The following is an 18,486-nucleotide window of genomic DNA, read 5'->3' as shown; positions in this document are numbered from 1 at the left end:
GACCAGCTTGTAAACTCCCCCACAAGAGGTAAAAATATACTGGACCTGGTCATCACCAACATGGGGGACAAATGCTCCACACCTGTGGTAAATTCCTCATTGGTCAGATCAGACCATAAACTCATCACCCTAGATAGCCACATACCACCCTCATCCTCAAGAAACCATAGTGAAAAACTTCTCCAAAGTGAACTTTATGCTACTCGAGGTGGCAAACTTCGTTACTCCCACACAGAATGTCAGTATGACTGAATTTGCTATATCCTACACAAAAGCACTCTACAAGCAACCTACATGAGTGCCTGGACCATGCTATCCCAAACAAGACGAAGGCCTACTCCTCCAAAAAGAGGAAACCAGTCTGCTGGACCCTGACCATAAATAAGCTCTATAATAGAAGGAAGAAGTCACTGCAAAAAAAAAAAAAGTAAAAACCCAGGAATGGAGGGGCTCCCTGACCAACCTTAGCAAATAACTAAGAACACTCATAAAAACCTCTAAGGCGAACTTTGAAAGAAAAATCGCAACAGACACCAAAGACAATCACAAAGCATTTTTTAGCTATGTCAGAAACCTTAATAGCAACTCTCAGATCTGCTCTGAGCTAAAGCATAATGGTTCAAAATTCACGGAACCAACTGATATCGCTAATATATTGGCAGATAGGTTCAGTGCAAACTTCACCCCACCCTCACCCCCCAAAGGGCTCATATCCCTACCAGAAGACTGTGCTACCCCTAAAATCACAGACACCCAGGTGAAAACAGCAAGAAACACAGCATCCATGGGACCAGACAGCATCCCAGGCTGTGTACTACATGAGCTCCAAAATGAATTAACTCCTCACCTTAATGCCATGTTAGCCTCATCCCAGGCTATGTGCCCACAGAGTGGCACACGGCAACAGTCATCCCACTCCATAAAGGAGGTGCCACCACTGACTCCGAGAATTACCGCCCCATCAGCTTGACGAGTCTTGTCTGCAAGGCCATAGAGCGCATCATCATGGAACTCATAAATAACGACATTGGGAAATCTACAAACCCTAGACCTCACCCAGTTTGTGTTTGTAAAGGGAAGGTCATGTCTCCTAAATCTGGTTGACTATTTTGAAATGGTCACTAAAGCAATGGATGAGGGAAAGGTGGTTCACACAGCATACCTTGATTTTGCAAAGGTCTTCAATGCCATTCCCCACTCGGAAATTATAGACAAACTCACCAACCTAAATATAAACCCGTACATTACAAGATGGGTTTCTAACTGGCTCATGGATAGAACCATTCAGTGAGAATAGGAATTGCTAGATCAGACTCCAAACCTGTTACTAGTGGTGTACCAGAGGGCTCAGTCTTGGGACCCCTCCTGTTCGGTATCTATTTCTGTGAGGTACAAGCAAACATGGAGGGACTATGGCTAACAAAGTTCACAGACGACTGCAAACTGGGTGCCATAATCGAGACTCCTACTGACGTCGACATCATTCAGAAGGGTCTTAAGGATACAGATACGTGGTGGTGCCAAAACCATGGCCTCAAACTAAATGCCAAAAAGTGCATTGTTATCCCCTTTGGAAAAAACCAAGTACCTATGAACTACAACATAGGTGGAAGCCCTCTTATCGCAGAGAGTGTGATAAGAGACCTAGGGACTCAAGTGGATAGTAATCTCTCCTTCGACAACCACATTGCTAAAGTGGTTAGAAAATCCTTCTACTTGGCCCACTTTATCATAAAGGGGTTTTCATCTAGGAATAAAAAAGTTATTGTCCCCCTCTACTCATCACTCATTAGACCCATTATTGAATATAATGCCCCATTCGGGATGTACCTAACAAGACATCTGCAACAACTGGAGAGGCCTCAAAAGTGCATCACAAAGAGAATAATGGGCCTTAAACAGATGCCCTATGCCATGAGGCTAAAAAAACTCTGTACTCGGTCGTGTACTGGCTACTCAGAGGTGATCACTGCCTGACGTACAAGGCTATGTCAAACCCCGAATTGCTAGAAATGCTCCACCTAAGGAAAACCCAATCCACCAGAGCTACACGCTCAAGGGACATAAACCTGACATCAACAATAACAGGACGTGTTGGAGGGACAGATTCATGTCCCAGAGACTCCCCTTGCTCTGGATAAGATTCCCGTATATATGAGGCAGAGCTCCTCATTGGCACTCTTCAAGAGAAATCTTAATGAGTAGATGGGAAACAGGAAATTCACCCCGGGAATCACTTCTGTGGCCCTGCTTGACAGGGGGGCAGATAACTAAACCACTAGATAGGGAGGCGATAGCACAACATTTTTGGCAAGGCTTAATTATGCCCTAGGGCCAATAGCCTAGTACCTCCCTATGAGACGTTAAACCAAGGCTCTATCTTCCTGAGTGGGTGGTAGTTCATGTGGACATAAAAGATGTCGTGGCATTAATTGAAAAAAAGAGTAGGGATGTTTTATTAACATATTACAGTCTCACTTACCCATCCCTTGTTTTTTTTTTTTTGTTTTGTTTTGTTTTATTAGAAATACAATATCTGCATATGTCGTCACCTTGCCTTCCTCATTTCATACATACATGTCTATAATACTGCAATCATTATTTATTTATTATTTATTTACATTGGTTAACCGGTATAGTCCACTGGACACAGGTCCATTTTCAGTGGAGTCCCGGGGAGAAAAGCTCCAGAAATAAGAAAACATGTAATATATAGTGTGTAGACAAAAGTTACAAAGAAAAGTTACATTTAGGTACAGTTATACATAGGTCAAGTAATAACTACAGACATAACATAATTGGCAAAACAGAGAAGTAATACATTATTATATAACATTATTGCAACATAATTAATTACAAATAAGCACATCCTCATCGGGCATCCTCATTACTCCTCTCTTAATATTTTTTTTTCTCATTCATTCGTCATAACTTGTACCCATGAATTTTCATAACATTTCTTTATTGCATTATTATTTTTTCTCCTATGCTACATGCCTCTAAAATCTGTCACATTGCTTCACTGCTCAAGTAATCAAAGGCTTTAGCTGCATCACATGTTGTCAGTCTTCTTTATCATCATTACCACTTCTTTCACTATAATTAACATTTTTTCATCTCTCTTCATTTTATATCATAGATCCCTTGTCCTGCTACATCATCCAATACTTTCTCCATTGTTCTTCATATTAATCACTACTGTAGTAGCCTTAACTGTACAAGTTATATTGTGACAGCCAGCTTCCAAACCTTCAGGGCACCTTCCACGTGCCCAAACTGTCGAGCAGATCAAGCTGAGCTCACTAAAAAGACAAGTTTGGGGGCAAAGCCATTCAGACTTTAACTGCCACTGAAGAGTATGCTCCTCTGAGGCTTTTGAGAATCGACATTCAATTTGTGGTTTCCTTAGCTGGGGAGATAAGTTCCCTTTGGGGAGAAAAAAACTTCCATTTTTTTATTTTTTACTAATGTTTTATTACTTTCCTCTTCAGGAAAGTTATTTTAAAGCTAGGAGTGTTGTGCTTTAATGGATTGTCTTAAGACCGTAACATACTTTTAAATGGAGCACTCATTGTTTCTGTCAGTTTACAAGTATTGTTATCTAACTGATAAACTGCCATAATGTTTGAAAGTGGTTTTTCTGTCAAAGAAAAATAACTTTTGTGGACTAGTAGTTTCACTGACATTGTTGCTCATTTCCCCTAGGATGGAATCACCATTTTCGGCTTGGCAAGGGAATATATTTTCACGTCCACAGTCGGACCTTCTTACAGCTACAAAAAGAAAAGTTAAACAAACAGTTGTTGCCACCACAGCAGGCTTGCAATTTGCCTCAGCTACATGTGGGTGACTCCTGTGGCCATTTGTTTTACCTCAGACCACTTATCTTGTACCCGGATTCCCCTGGTGTAGCACCTGCAACCATTATTGGCCAGGGGTTAGCCTGGTCTTCTGCGACTGTTGAGGTCCCCTCAATGGGCAAGTGAGAACTACCCTTGTTGGTCCTGGGAGAGGGAAGAGGGAAGGTTTTCAGTCAGAATTCTGTGCTATTCCTGGGAAACCAGCAGCTGCTATTATTAACATGTTTGACCCCATTTTTCCTGTCAAAAAAGAAACAGAAAACCAAACATGTATCTACTTCTCTTCAAATGTCTTTGGATAGGAGTAATTTACTGGGAATGGCTCAGAGTTTGATTCAGGCTGTTGATTTTCTTGTAGAGTAATTTCTGATAAAAGAAAGAGGGATGCCAACTTTCCTGAAGAGCTTCAAGAGTCTGAATCTGAACAGGAGGATTCAGGTACGGATTCAGCATTTTGTCCTCAAATATCTGACTCGGATTCAGAGGAGAGCTTTCTTTCTGATTCTCCCTGTTGGGGGTTCTGTTTCTCTGAGACTTTTGCTAGAATGCCGCAGTGTTTTCAGTGGGAGAACACTGAGGTTTCTCAGTCCCTCAAAAATACTTTGAGTTGTTACAGAAGGATTTTCCAGAACCTACACTCATTTCTCTTGTCCGGTCTGCTTTAGAGGATGTGTATCTTCTTGCTTGCAGTTTTCCTGATAGTCAACCAGCTGTCCTTAAAAAGGCAGATAGGATGATTAAAGGTCCTCAGTCTTTTAAAATTTTGTAGACTATCCCTAAACCTGACCCAGCAGCTATAACCTTATTTGACTCCTGTGCTGCTAAGCACTTCGCTAATTTCAATCCTATTCATTCTGATAAGGATGGAGAAATTATTGATAGGTATGGGAAAAAGTGTCTACTGCAACTCTGAATTTCAGAATTTTAAGTTGTCAGGCTCATATAGTAGTTTATTCAGGCAAAATGTGAAAGTATGAGGAGTGTTTTATGTACAGATTATTCTTGTGAAGAAAAACCTGCTTTGAATAACTTAGTTTCCTTTATTGCACAGGTTACTACTCATTACTTGCAGTGTGTGTATGACTATGTTTATGCTTCTCCCAGGGCTACAGCCACTGGTATGTTTTTAAGGAGGTTTGCATGACTGCATTCTCAAAATATTCCAAATGGTATTAAAATGAGATTTTAAATTCTCCCTTGGACCAAGGTTTAGTGTTTTGTTTCATCTACTACAGAGGTGATCAAAAAGTGTGATGAAAGGGCAGATCTGATCCAGGGAATCTCTCAAGATTTTTCGACCTTCTTTTTCCAAATTCTCCAAGGGGTTTTCTTTCTCCTCATCCAGTTTCTGCAAGAAACAAAATAAACAGTCTCAGCAGAATTCAGGTAAACTGGCATTTTTCAAGAAGTGGCAAGGAGGTTCCAAAAATGTCTCAAACCTCCTAAAACTAAGAAAACCCCCAACAAATCTGAATGTCTGTTCAAGAGTCTTGTGACCCCCTCCCACCCTGGCCCTCTTTCTCTTCCAAAAAATTTGAATCTCCATTTTTTTCAGTTTGGCAACAGATTGTTTCAGACAAATGTGTTCTGAAAATCATTCATCAGGTTTACAGATGGCAGTGAGAGGAGACGACTCCTTTCCAGGGGGGCATTTCTCATCCAGAAGATGTTTTGTTTCCCCCTGTGCTTTATCACATGCTGTCCCAAGGAGTGATAGAACCAGTTCCTCCTTCCCAGGTGGGGAAGGGGTTTTATTCAAAGATTTGCTTAGTCCCAAAGAAAGAAAATGCTTGGAGACCAGTTCTGGAGCTTTCCTTCCTAAACCTGTTTGTGATCGTGCCCAAATTCAAAATGATGTCTCTTCACAACCTGTTGCCTCTTTTTCCTCTTTCAAGTTTCTTGCTAACATTAGACTTAAAAGGTGCTTGTCATCACATTCGTATTCACCCAGATTTCTGTTATTTCTTAGGGTTTTGTGTGTCTGGATCACAATATCAATTCTCTCTACCTTACCATTTGGACTATCCACTGCACCAAGAATGTTCATCAACTCTCTAGATCCAGTTGTATCTCATTGTAGGTTACAGGATAGGATCTATATCACATTGTCGAATTGAGAAAATAGTGAACGGCTATAATATCCAAAATGCCGTTCATCGAAATGTGTTTTGTGGGGTCGCAGTCCAGTGGGGATTGGAATATTTGCCCTTTCCTCACTGTAGTGCGATCTCAGAGTTGGTATATCTAATTAGCAGGGTTGTGAGGGGCACAGCCCCCCACAAAACACATTTCGATGAACGGCGTTTTCGATATTGTAGCCATTCGCTATTTTCTCGATTCGACAATGTGATATAGACCCACAAGATATGCTCATTTTCAAAATTAGATGAACTGCTTGCTTATCTTTAAAGAAGCTTTTTCAAAATGTCAGGAATTGCTCTTTCTTAGGTGAGAGATCTCTTGCACAAGCTAGGATTCCAAGAGAACATTTAAAAGTCTTTCTTGACCCCTTTGCAGACTAGCCATGTTAGCCTGGGATGTAGCTTCACAGCACAGTCTCACTCTGCAGGCATCCAGCATTACATCAGAGCAAAATTGTGTGGCATACAGATGGAACAGGACAAGGCAGACCCTCACAAATGGAAACTAGATCTGGGGGTCTTCCAAGATTTGATTAATTCATGGGGAATTCCTCAAATAAACCTCATTGTCTCACCTCTGAACAACTGGTAAAATTCTGTTCCAGGACATCATGCCAGAAGGGCGGGAAGAGACAGATGCCATTTCTTTTCTTTTTTTCCTTACATCACAAATGTTCCTGTATGCATTTCCACTAATATCCAGAGTACCTCTGAAGATTCAGAAGGAATCCCCCAAGATCATTGTGGTGATTCCCTTCTGGCCGAGGCAGCCATGGTTCTCCTTTCTTTTGGAAGTGGCAAGGGGCAATTACCACAAGCTTCCTCGCAAAAATGGTTACTTGCGTAAGAATAGAGGTGTTTGATACACTTTGACATCAGTCATCTTCAACTGACTGCCTGGATGATAGTGTTAATTCTTCTTTAGCCATGTGTTTTCTGAGGATGTGCATGCAGCAGGTACTAATGTAATCAAGAAAGCCTGTTACTAGAAAATCATATATGATCAGCATGTCTGCCTAAGGATCTTCCTCTCTCAGTGCAGACTCCTGTCAAAATATTCTTGAAAGGGATTTTGCATAAGAGACCTCCAAGTAAACCAGTGGCCCCTCCTTGGGAATCTTAATTTTGTGTAAGAGAAACTAATACATATTTCATGTGAACCAGTTAATCTAGCTGACTTGAGGTTCTTAGCATGAAAAAACAATTTTATTGAAGCTCTGACCTCTGGAAGAAGAGTCTCTGAGTTGCAAGCTCTTATGGTGATTTAACCCTACTTATTTTTCACAAGGGTATGGTTTCTCTGAGAAATAATCCTTCGTTTATGCCTAAAGTTGTATCTAGTTTTACTTTGAGTCAAACTATCCATCTTAATATTTTATTTTCCTGAATCTCTAAATGAGGGTGAAAGGATACTTCTTATCTTGGATGCCCACAGACAGCTTGGGTACTATCTTGACAGAACTAAATCTTTCAGATCGTTGGATCAGTTGTTCATTTCTTGGGAAGGTAAGAAGCAGGGATGACCTGTGTCAAAACAGACTATTTCCAGATGGTTGTCTAAGGCTGTTATCTTTTGTTATTCTCACAGTGACAGATGTATTCCAGGCAGGGTCAAGGCAATGACCTTGAGTTCTTCTGTGGCTTTTTGGAAAGGCTTGGATTCTAGAACTATTTGAGAAGCTGCCACTTGGACTCTGTTCATACTTTTACAAAGCACTTTAAGCTGGATTCCTTCCCTAGGTTTAGATATTACTTTGCTAAGACCATTCTGCAGGGGCTCCTGGGCCCTTCTCCTTCCACCTCCCAAATATAGTTAGCTATGGTATTCAACCCATATCGGTAAGACTGCTGCAACAGTGATCAATATGAAGGACATAGTACAGTTGTGTAAGTTGAACTTACCATAACAGTTGGATTGAATGATTGCTGCTGCAGTAGCAACTCCCTCCCTCCATCCCTCTTGATTTTTGGTGTGCTTTTTTATGCCAGGGTGTGAATATTTATTTTTTGTTATTCCTAGCCTTGTCCTTTCAGAGCTCAAACTCCTTCTCCCCCTCTCTCTCTCTCTTTCTGCTGGCAGGAAAGCTGTGAAGGGCTTTGTACCCAAACTGTCAAGCATCTCAAATCGAGTTGACTTAAAGACAAGTTTGGGCGTGGAAGGTGGCCTGAAGCTTTGGAAGCCTGCCGGCTGTTATATCCTTGGCAGGAAAAACTCTTATAGCTAAGGTTACTGCAGCAGTCCTCATTCGAACATCTGCTGTTATGGTAAGTTCAGCTTACACAACTGTACTTTCTTTTTTGTAGAATTTTCATAAATATTTTATATTCAATATTCCTTAGTGTTGTATTCTTCCATTTTTTTTATAATTTTTCTTCCATCCTTTTCCATACAAATTTTATCACTCTACCGCATGTCTTTTTTCCGTTGTACCTTTCTTCATCCATTCATTTAATATTAAAAAAATGTTATTCTTTCATTTGTAATGCTCATAACTTATACCATCCAATCTTGGTGCTGATTCATTCTTACCTTCCTTTATCACATTCTCTATTTATTCTATTGCTATACCAATTTCTAAAAAAAATACTTGCTTAGATTTTTTACTTTCCATTCTTCTTCACCATCTATTTCTTCTTTTTCATACATTTTCTCTACAAAATTCTCTAACACCTCCATAATATCTTATTGTTTGTATTTTGTTTCCTTTGCTATCTATGATCCATCATTCCTTCTCACATTTTACTTATTTTCTTAAGTAAGCGGTGACCTCCTCTTTCTTCCTTTCAGAAAAAAAGCCTTGCCTATACAACATTTATATTTTTTCCTCAATCTTTTCATGCATCTGTTTTTCTATTTCCCTTATTTTGTTACTTTTTGTTCTGTCTCTTTCTCATAATTCCACAAAAATTCATTTTATTTCATTTTTTCTTCTTTCCACTTTTAAATGTATGCTTTTATACTTCTGTTTGCACATTACTCACCACCGTGTCCAATTTTTATAAAATGTTCTCATATTTATATATTCCCATAATATTTATTTTTCTCTTAAAATTTCTTCCTCCTTTTTAAACTCTGTAGTTAATCTCTTTTTTGCCTTTTCCTCCTGTATTATTTTATTTATTTATTTATTTACATTTGTTGACCGGGAGAGTCCGACTTGACACAGGTCTGTTTTCAGCGGAGGCCCGGGGAGGAAAGCTTCACATTAAGTATTACTTGCATTATACAGTTAAAAAACATAACATTTAAATATAAACATTAGTCCAATTTTGCTGTTTTCCCTTATTCTAGCACATACTGTTATATGATCTGACAACTCTTTCATTTTTAAACCATGTAATCAATTTTTTTAAAAAAAGTTCCTCTTTTTTTTCTCTCCATTCTTTTTTTATAAATATACATTTTATTAATTCCTTTTCCCTTAATAATGTAATGTTCCTTTTCCCCTTTTTCCTCAGCTTATAGTTAAAATCTCCCATCATCACTATTGAAATATTTACTAGCATGTGTTTTTTTAATTTCTTCAAATAATTGTTTCCTTTCACTAGTATTAGTATACAGATAAATGATGATTAAACTTATACATTTGTGATTCATTCTCATATCAGATATCACTTCCCTTCTTGGTATTACTTTTGCTACATCTAAAATCTGTATGTCTTCATTTTTTTAAAAGAATTCCTGTTTCAGAACATGTCTCATTTTCTACAGGCCAAACAATTTGCATCCCCCCACTGTATTGTTTGTGTGTTTTCTTCTTGGTTACAGCTGGTATGTAGCAAGAAAAAATATTTTTTATGCAATACCACCAACAACAACCTCCTTATATTAATACCAAAAGTCATTTATCATCCTATTTGGAAGTGTTTTACTTCCAGATCTTGCTTTCATTTTCCTTCTACTAAGTCTCCCACCAACTGATTTTTCACATTTTTGTTCTTTTCCTATCTCCATTTCTCCTCATCCTTCCTCTTAACTTTCTAACATTGCAAATCTGTTCTCTTCCTCTATTTTAATAACCTCAGTTTAAACTTTCTTCACTATCCCCTTCCTGATATCACCTTCCTCTTTCAACATTTTCTGTAGTAATATTTTTTTATTGTTTTACTTTCTTATGAGCTTTCCTCTTTATCTACTTTTTCTTTTCTAATATGGGACAGTAAAACCATAATTGTCCAAATTTAAAAATTTTTTTTTTTGCTGTTAAGTCCCCTCTCCCCACATTGGCCACACTTTTGTTGGTTATAGCCTTGTACTAAATAATTTTCATCCCTACTAAAATAACATGCTTTGGGTTGGCCACATTACCTAACAAATCCTCTCTTACCATTCACAGTTATTGTATATGAAATATGTTAAATTTTGACATAGGTATGTACTAGGCTAATGGCCCTTTGGCCTTTACAAGCCTAGCCATAGGATTACGCTAGCCTAGTGCCACCCGACCTTAGTTCCCAGTGCCTCTGTCGAATAGAGCCACTGGTGTTATCCCTGGGGTGAATTTTCTGTTTCCCATCCACTCATCAAGATTTCTCTTGAAAAATAACCAGCCCTTGCAAGACTTGAACCCAGGACCCTGCACATCATAGCCACAACAAGTTACTACTAAGCCATCTGAGCTTAACATCCATTGTTAACCACACTTCCCAACTCCCAGTCAATTCATTTTTTTCATCACATATGTTTTTAACCATGTATTTTATTACATGGAGAAAGAAAGTTTTAACTCATGCTCATCCATATTGGAAGTCCTAAATTGCACATTTATTTTCTGTTTAAGTTGTAATCTCAGGCTCTGAAATAGTCATTCCATGGTGGTAATATATTTCTTTTTGTCAATCTATCATAATGCTTCCAGCAAGTTAAGGCTTTCAGAATTCACTTCATAAAAATGTTCAGCTGCCAAATGAATAAATGTTCTCATGTCTTTAATGTTAAACTCTAGTGGCCTAAATATGTTGTTCACACTGCCATCACTTTTATTTTTACCAATGGTTGTCTTCTCTGTGGCTGATGAGAAACTGCAGATGTTTGTTCCCTCTCAGTTCCTTCTTCTAGTCTTCCTTGCCTTGCTGCATCTGCATAACTGCTGTTTTTTTGTAACAAAAAAACCTGTTGCAAAGGTAAACCCTTAACACTGGCTCTCCACCAGTAGGGAATAGCTCCACTGTTTTCCCTTCACCAGCTGTTGCTTCTGTTTTCAACCTCTGTTTCTTCCTGTAATAGACTTTCCACCATGACACCCCATTGCATTTCCTCTCCTTTTGACTCTGACTGGTTTATCAAATCTATCAGCACTTTTTGTCTCTAATCCTCCAGTTTCCAGCTCTGTAACAATTATTTCATCTCCATTCTCCTTTCACCAAGTTTTCTCCTGCTCCTCCTACTATCTCTGCTACACTCTCCTCCATCTTGGAATTCCCAGAACTGCAGTAGCAGTCCTTTGGCATCACCTAGCAAGTCCAGAGAATTTTTCACTTTCTTTCTTCCAAAGAGTTGGCCAAATTTCCCATAGTCAGTATTAATACCACTTTGGTTCTCATCTGAAAAGAGGCTATTAGTCTAGTGGGGCTAACCTGGTCAACAAAGGATAAACAAGCAAAATAAATGATTCACATGTTTCCTGTGGTTAAACAACATGTGGGGAAAATCCAGTGGTACCTCAGGTCAGTTTGGACTCTGCATTCACACCCTTTATCTTTTCATATCCCTGTTTTGGGATTTGTAAAGAGGGATATTCTATGGTGGTTAGACTAGACCTCTTGCAATCCATATCTCCAATCTTCCGTTCCAGTCCCCCTACAATCTGTCACTACTGATGTATAACAGCTGGTGTGGGGAGCAGTTTCCAAAGGCAGAACAATGCAAGTTCTGTGGAACCCTTTAGACAGATAGAAACACACAAATGAGATGTTGGCAGTGATCAATACCTTGAAAGCCTTAAATCATCTGTGGTCCACAGGACATGTGCATGTTTATACAAACAAAAGTACAGTGGCATGAAACATAAATGAACTAGAAAGTACCAGATCTTTACACTCTCTGCAGAATTTCTTTGATAGGCTGGGATATAACTCCTGAGCCCAGTTTGACTCTTTGGGCTTTATACATTCTGTCAAAGGCAAAACATGATTACAGACAAGTTCAGCTGGACCAGAGCAGACCTCCACAAATGGAAGCTTCAACTTGGGGGTCTTTCAAGAATTGATCCATCTGTGGGGAGCACCTCAACTAGGTCCATTTGTATTCTGTCAGAACAGACAACTACATATGTTCTGCTCCAGTACCCCTAGTGATCAGACCTGGAAGATGGATGCCTTCTCATTCCCATGGATGTGGATGTTTCCCACCCTTTCCGCTGATATCCTAGGCTCTTCTAAAGATCCATATGGATTTTCCAAAATTGTGGTGGTGACTTCCTTTTGGCCAAGACAGCAGTGGTTCTCTCTTCTTTTCAATCTGGCCATGGGGAGTTACCAAAGGCTTGCACACTTTAGGTTTGCTTATACAAGGTTGTTTGATATACCATAACCTAAAAACACAAACTAACTGCCTGAGTGATAAAATGTTGATGCCTTTTAGGCACCTGCTTTGTGAGGATGTGTAGCAGGTATTAAAAGAGGGGAGAAAATGCAAGTAGGAAGTCATGTATGTGCAAGAAGAAAAATATTTCTAGTTGGTGCCAGTTCAGGTCTAGCTGCCTCTGGTTCTTGACTGTTTGTATGACTTACTGTCTGGGCCTGCCTTATTCCTCTACCAAGGTGCATTTGAAGGCCATTTCTGCTCGTCAGCTGTTTTACCCTCCCCATTCTAACTGCAGTCAAGTTAAACAGGTAGCACCTGCTTGGGATCTTAACTTTGTGCTTGAAAAGTTTACTCTTTTTTATTTGAACCAGCTCATCAGGCTGAATTGATGTTCTTTACATGAAAGACTAAGTTGCAAATACTTGTGATGAGTCAACCCTACTCATTTATCACAAGGACAGGGTTTGCTTTAGAACTATTCTTCCTTTATGCCTAAAGTGGTCTGAGTTTTACTTTAAGCCAGACTATTAATCTCCCTTTCTCCTTTCCTGAACCCAAGAGAAAGGTAGAAATGATTATTCACACTCTGGTTGTTCACTGGCAGCTCAGGTACTACCTAGACAAAACTTGAATCTTCAGGAAAGCTGATCATCTGGTTGTCTGCTATGAAGATTAGAAGAAAGAACAACAGTGTCAAAGCAGACTATTTCCATATAGTTGTGTCATGCTATTGCTTTTTGTTACACTCACCATAAAACTATTTCTTTGCAAGGCTAGGGCTGACTCCAAAAGGGCTTTGGCTTCTAGGTGTTGTTCCATAAAGAGGTAGACTGTAGAAATATACTATAGGCAGTAGCTTGTTCCTCTGTAAAGACCTTTACATGTAGTACAGGCTGGATTATTTTTCCAGGTCCAGAATAGGCTTTGCTATGACCATTTCTCAGGGGCTTCTGGAGTCTTTTAATTTATTTGTCATCTTACTTCTGAGTACCCTAATAGGTTAGGTTATTGCATCATTGATTTATACCCTGAACACAGTACAGTTGTATAAGTAAACTTACCAAAAAAGTAGATGTTGAAGTTGCTTCCTCACTTTCCAGCCACCTTATTTTAATTTTTTCCTTTTATGTTACCAGGGTGTGAATGTGTACACTCTTGTATATAGTTTAATGTTGGGTTTGTTTTTAGCATTGTTCTTTCAGGGCTTTTGTCATTCTATCTAGGTAAAACATATTCTGAGGATATTCCTGCACTGTCTTCATGTGGCTGTCACCTCAAGTTCCTGACCATGTATGAGAAGGTGCCCTTAAGCTTTGTATTCTAGCCAGTTGCAAAGGGCAGTACTTAAACAGCTTAGGCTTCTGCAACAGTGGTCTGTTGTAACATTTTCTGATGTGATATATTTACTTACATAACTGTACTTTCATGTTCTGGTCTCAGCTAAAACTTCTACCAAAGCTGTTTTTTTCGTTTAACACTCCCCTATTCCTTTGCTTATTCTGTATTATCTGGGAGGGAAGACGGTCATTAAACTGCAGTTCAAACTTCTGCTTTTCGTCATCCCACTATATTAACTTTCTCTTCCTAGTTATTTGCTACCAGTACCTTGGTTCTTTTGATGATTTTCTCCCAAAAATTCAGTCCCATCTTCCCTATTTTGTATACCCCTACTTGCCGTCATTCCTGTTGGCAAATTCTCCTCTCTCCATTCTCATATTGGCTTAGCTCTTAGAATACTTTTTGCTACTTTATGAATGTGATATTCTGTGCGGTGGTTATTTTCCTTAAGGCCTTACATCCGCCATCCTAATCTGTCATTATTTCTTGAACTTTTTATCATCATCCATTTCGATTTATAAACTTCTGCTTGTGTTGTGTATATAAGCCTTAAGTGTGTAGCTCTCAAGTTTCCCTTCAAATCAGGTAGTCCTAAACCATCTTGTTCTGTAAGGGGAATCCATTTTGCCTCCTTTCCCTCACAAATAAATTCCTTTATCTCTTTATTAATTATGGTCCACAACTTCTCCAGTAGTTGGTAAAAAAAAAAAAAAAAATGCCTGACCTCTATACAAAACTAAAGGGACTAGAATCCTTTTCACTGCTTCTTTCTATCCTTATCCCTAATGAAGAGTTTTCATCTTCTCAATTTTTGTATTTTCTTTTATTTTTGTCTCCTCTTGCATGTCCATAGCAGCCATAATAGAATAATTTTAACCTGTAGGCTTAAATATTTTATCTCATGTTCCCATAAATATTGACATTTCTGAATCAATTCATATCAAAACAGTACTTCTGAGTACCTAGAGCTGACTTAACATATGTAGAGGAACATGGAATATGTCTGGACCAGGTGGAAATACAGTATAACATGTCTAGAGATACAGATACCTTAGTGTTTAGCTGGATCCATTTCTAAATTTCACTACCATGTCTAGGAATAACGACTTTGCCACAGTATGACTACCCTGATAATAGAGCTGGTTATATACACAGTAGGACATGGTGTCATAGTCTGGCCATTTGATGACTAGTAATACTTACACACGTACCCAGCTAAGGCTTTACACTGTGCAGCTAGCTCAGAATCTTTTGATATGTAACAGGTGCACACAGGAGGAGACCGCACCACTGCCTCACTGTTAGTTGAATGTTTGCCCACTACCTTCAGGGTAACCCTATTCTTTTGTATACCTCTCTGTAAAATATAAATTTTGACTACTGCAACACCATGAGATACCTGGTTTCAGCTGAACCACTGCTTAATGACTCTCAGATCAACTGATTCCTTGGGTATGTCTGTGGTAGCTCTGGTTCATTTGTTAACTCACACATCCAGTGTATTTTCCATAAGACTGCCAACTCTCTGGAGCTACCTTCCTGAGGTCATTAGGCTGCACACCCCATTTCTCTGCTTTCTGCTCCCACTCAAGCTTTTCCATAAACAAACTGCTGCTAGTTGGGTACTGTTAGTAATGATATCTCATTAGCACATAATCTGCAAGTCCATATTTGGCCAAGCTTAATAGTATCTTGAAAAGCTGAAATTCTATGTCATGTAGTACTGATATTGTTTCTTTTTTGAATGCTGAGATTGTGTCATGGTGGGAAAAAAAGCTCAGATGTCCGGATTATCTACATCAAAAGTAAATAAATAACAAAATATACATTGTGTATTACCTGTTCATTTGTAAATATAATCAGTGTATTTTTCAGTGTTTGTTAAGTAGATTGAGTATTTTCTAATATTATTTCTGATGGCGTGCCATTGCAATTTTAGAATAGACGCACTGTGGAGTTGCTTCATAAACATCTTCATCTCTTATTCCCTTATGCTGTGGATGTTTTCAAAAGATCTGCAGTACTACTTGATACCAGCTCACAGGAAAGTGTTATCACCATTAAGCTTCAAGGTATGAAACACCTCTTTATTATATTATTGGATAAACAGTTTTCATTAGTAATTTTTGCTGTATATATATATATATATATATATATATATATATATATATATATATGCTATTGTAAAACATCACTGATCAGTACTTTACTTACTAGGTAATGCTAACAGCAACTTTCAGTAAACTTAAACATAAGATGTTCTGTAGTCCTGTCTTGCCTTCATTCTTACATATGGGTTCGGAGCCGATTACAAAGTCTCTAAGTTGGCTCGTGGCAAGGTAGGTATCCCATAATGCACTAGTAAGAATCCCCAGATCTCGTTTGCCACATCTATGTGTTCAGAAGTGCTCTCTTTCTTGGCTGTGGTTAAGTTGGAAATTTTGCTTATTCAAAATGTTATAGTGGTTCTTTTTTGACTATAATAGTTAGTTTACTATTAATAACGTAACAGTTGTTACCTAGTAGTAGTAGTTGGTGTGTTTTCTAACTTTTATTGCAAATTGTTGTTGCAAATTGTTGGCTGTCACTTCCGCAGGCCTTTCCTCACTGGTATCCCTTCTTTCTGTGTGCTAGTTATTACTAAAATTTTTCTTAGGCAAAAGTCCATTTTTTGTTAGGACCTATTCTAGCTTTTGTCTGTTGCATGCTTGCTTGTTCTCTATCTCACCTTCCCTTCATTTCAGGGCTAGGCCCGTTTAAGTTAGAGGACCTAGTCCTCTATTGCCTTTCCTTGTGTGTTGTTTCCTCAGCAAGACTAGGCCCGTTTAAGTTAGAGGACCTAGTCCTCTGTTTTTTCCTTGTGTGTAGTATTTTCTTGAGCAGGGCTAGGCCCGGTTAAGTTAGAGGATCTTGTACTCTCTTCCTGTCATCCTCTATGTTTATATGTTGTGATTGTGTTTGTGACAATATGTCTAAAGAATCTAAAGATCATAAACCTTTGGGTTTTAAAAAATGTCTTAAATGTTCTCAAAAAATGTCCCTGACTGACGGACATAGTATTTGTGTTTATTGTCTGGGATCCATACATCTTCAGGAGACATGTACCTTTTGCCACTCTTTTAGTTCTTGGGTTTTCCAGGAAAGGAAGAACAAATTGATCTTGAAAGGTCTCCTTAAACCTTCTTTTGAGAAGGATTTAGCCAGCTCTTCATCTTCTCATTCCAGGTCTCCCGCTTCTAAAAAAGAGAAGGTCAAGTCAGTCAACAGACAGTCTCCCACACCGACTGTTAAATCAGGACCACCACAAAAAATTGCTAAACTGGACAAATCTTCTACCTCTTCGGCTCCTCTGCCTTCAGAGCTGGTTGAGGTTATTGACATTGACATTCCAATTTCAGCCCCAACTTTTTCGGAGCCAGTTACTGAACCCATACCTCAGAGCCAGTCTAGAGATTTATTACCGGTGTCCCCGACACTCAGATCTCTAATTTTACAGAGATCTCGATCACCTACTTTGTCTTCCAGATCCTCCAAGAGTCTTTCTGAGGAGGATGTCGAGAGAGTGGTGCTTAGACTCTTGAAGTCATCAGCGCTAGTGAATTTGTTGCCGGCTCCAACCCAATCAGTTCCGGAGCTAAGGCCATATTACCTGCTTCTGTTCCTCCTCCAAGCCACATCGGTCTTTTGGAGCCAGAGCTATCGGTGCCATTTGTTGTGGAACCGTTGGTTCCAGCACCCCTACTGTCTTTCTCGGAGCAGAGTTCCGCTCTGACACCTTTGGTGCCATCTTTGGTGTCTAGGAGCAGAAGCTCACCAGTCAGCCCCAACAGGGACGCTCGGACCCAAACCTTTTCGGTTTCAAGCCTACCTCTTGGTGCGTCGGATCACCTGAGCTCGGATCCTACGTCTGTCTCGGAGCCGATCGCTCTGGGGCCGAGGGCTATTTCTGCTTCCTCTGAGCTGGAGGTGTCCTTGGAGCTGGAAAGATCTGCCTTCGAGATGATGAGGAGCGTGCTGTCTAGGTCTTCAGCTCCACACAAGGGTACCAATGCTCTTCCCCCTCAAGCTCCAACCTCTGTCTCAGCACCATCTCTCTCTCTCTCTCTCTTGACAGCAGAGACCCGCAGCTTCAGGAGCCCCCATTGGTTGGCCCCCAGTCTTCCGAGACCTCCCCAGAATACTCTTCTGAGGAGCCTCCTCGGAAGAGAACTTGCAAGAGGAAGCATGTAGATGCCCCTGATGAGTCCATCACCTCTGACACTGACCTCAACGAGTCAGAAGGGTCCCCTAGGTCATCCTCTGATGATATCTCCTTCATAGATATCCTAGAGATCCTGAAACAGAGAGGCGGCTGGCCCATTGTCACTCCTTCTGATGAGGAGTCAGTGTACCTGAAGGCTTTCGGGTGTCAACCTTCAGCCTCTTGGGTGTCTCCACCTTTCGATGAGCTGTTAGATTTAGTGAGTCAAAAGGTGTGGGAAACTCCTGATGCTGTGGAACCAGTCCCCAGAAGGCCCAATAAATTTCTTTCAGCTCCCAAAGAAAAATAATTTTTGACCAAAGGTGTGCCTGCAGATGCCATGGTGGTGGCAGCAGGTGCAAAGAAGGAACTAGCAGAAAC

At 39.7% G+C, this 18,486-nt stretch overlaps 1 protein-coding gene across 1 annotated transcript in view; it reads left to right on the top strand.

Moving 5' to 3' along the window:
- LOC122815150 (probable E3 ubiquitin-protein ligase HERC1) overlaps window positions 1-18,486 on the top strand; it is a 5,886,073-nt gene that overhangs the window by 1,512,565 nt on the left and 4,355,022 nt on the right. Inside the window, exon 16 of the mRNA XM_044087407.1 lies at window positions 15,805-15,937. Coding sequence (XP_043943342.1) covers window positions 15,805-15,937 — 133 coding nt within the window. The remainder of the gene's footprint in view (window positions 1-15,804; window positions 15,938-18,486) is intronic.

The sequence above is a fragment of the Protopterus annectens genome, chromosome 1.part1, assembly GCF_019279795.1.
Source record: "Protopterus annectens isolate FY-2018-M chromosome 1.part1, PAN1.0, whole genome shotgun sequence".
In the NCBI taxonomy this organism is placed as follows: Eukaryota; Metazoa; Chordata; order Ceratodontiformes; family Protopteridae; genus Protopterus; species Protopterus annectens.
This window is presented reverse-complemented; position numbering and strand designations above follow the sequence as displayed.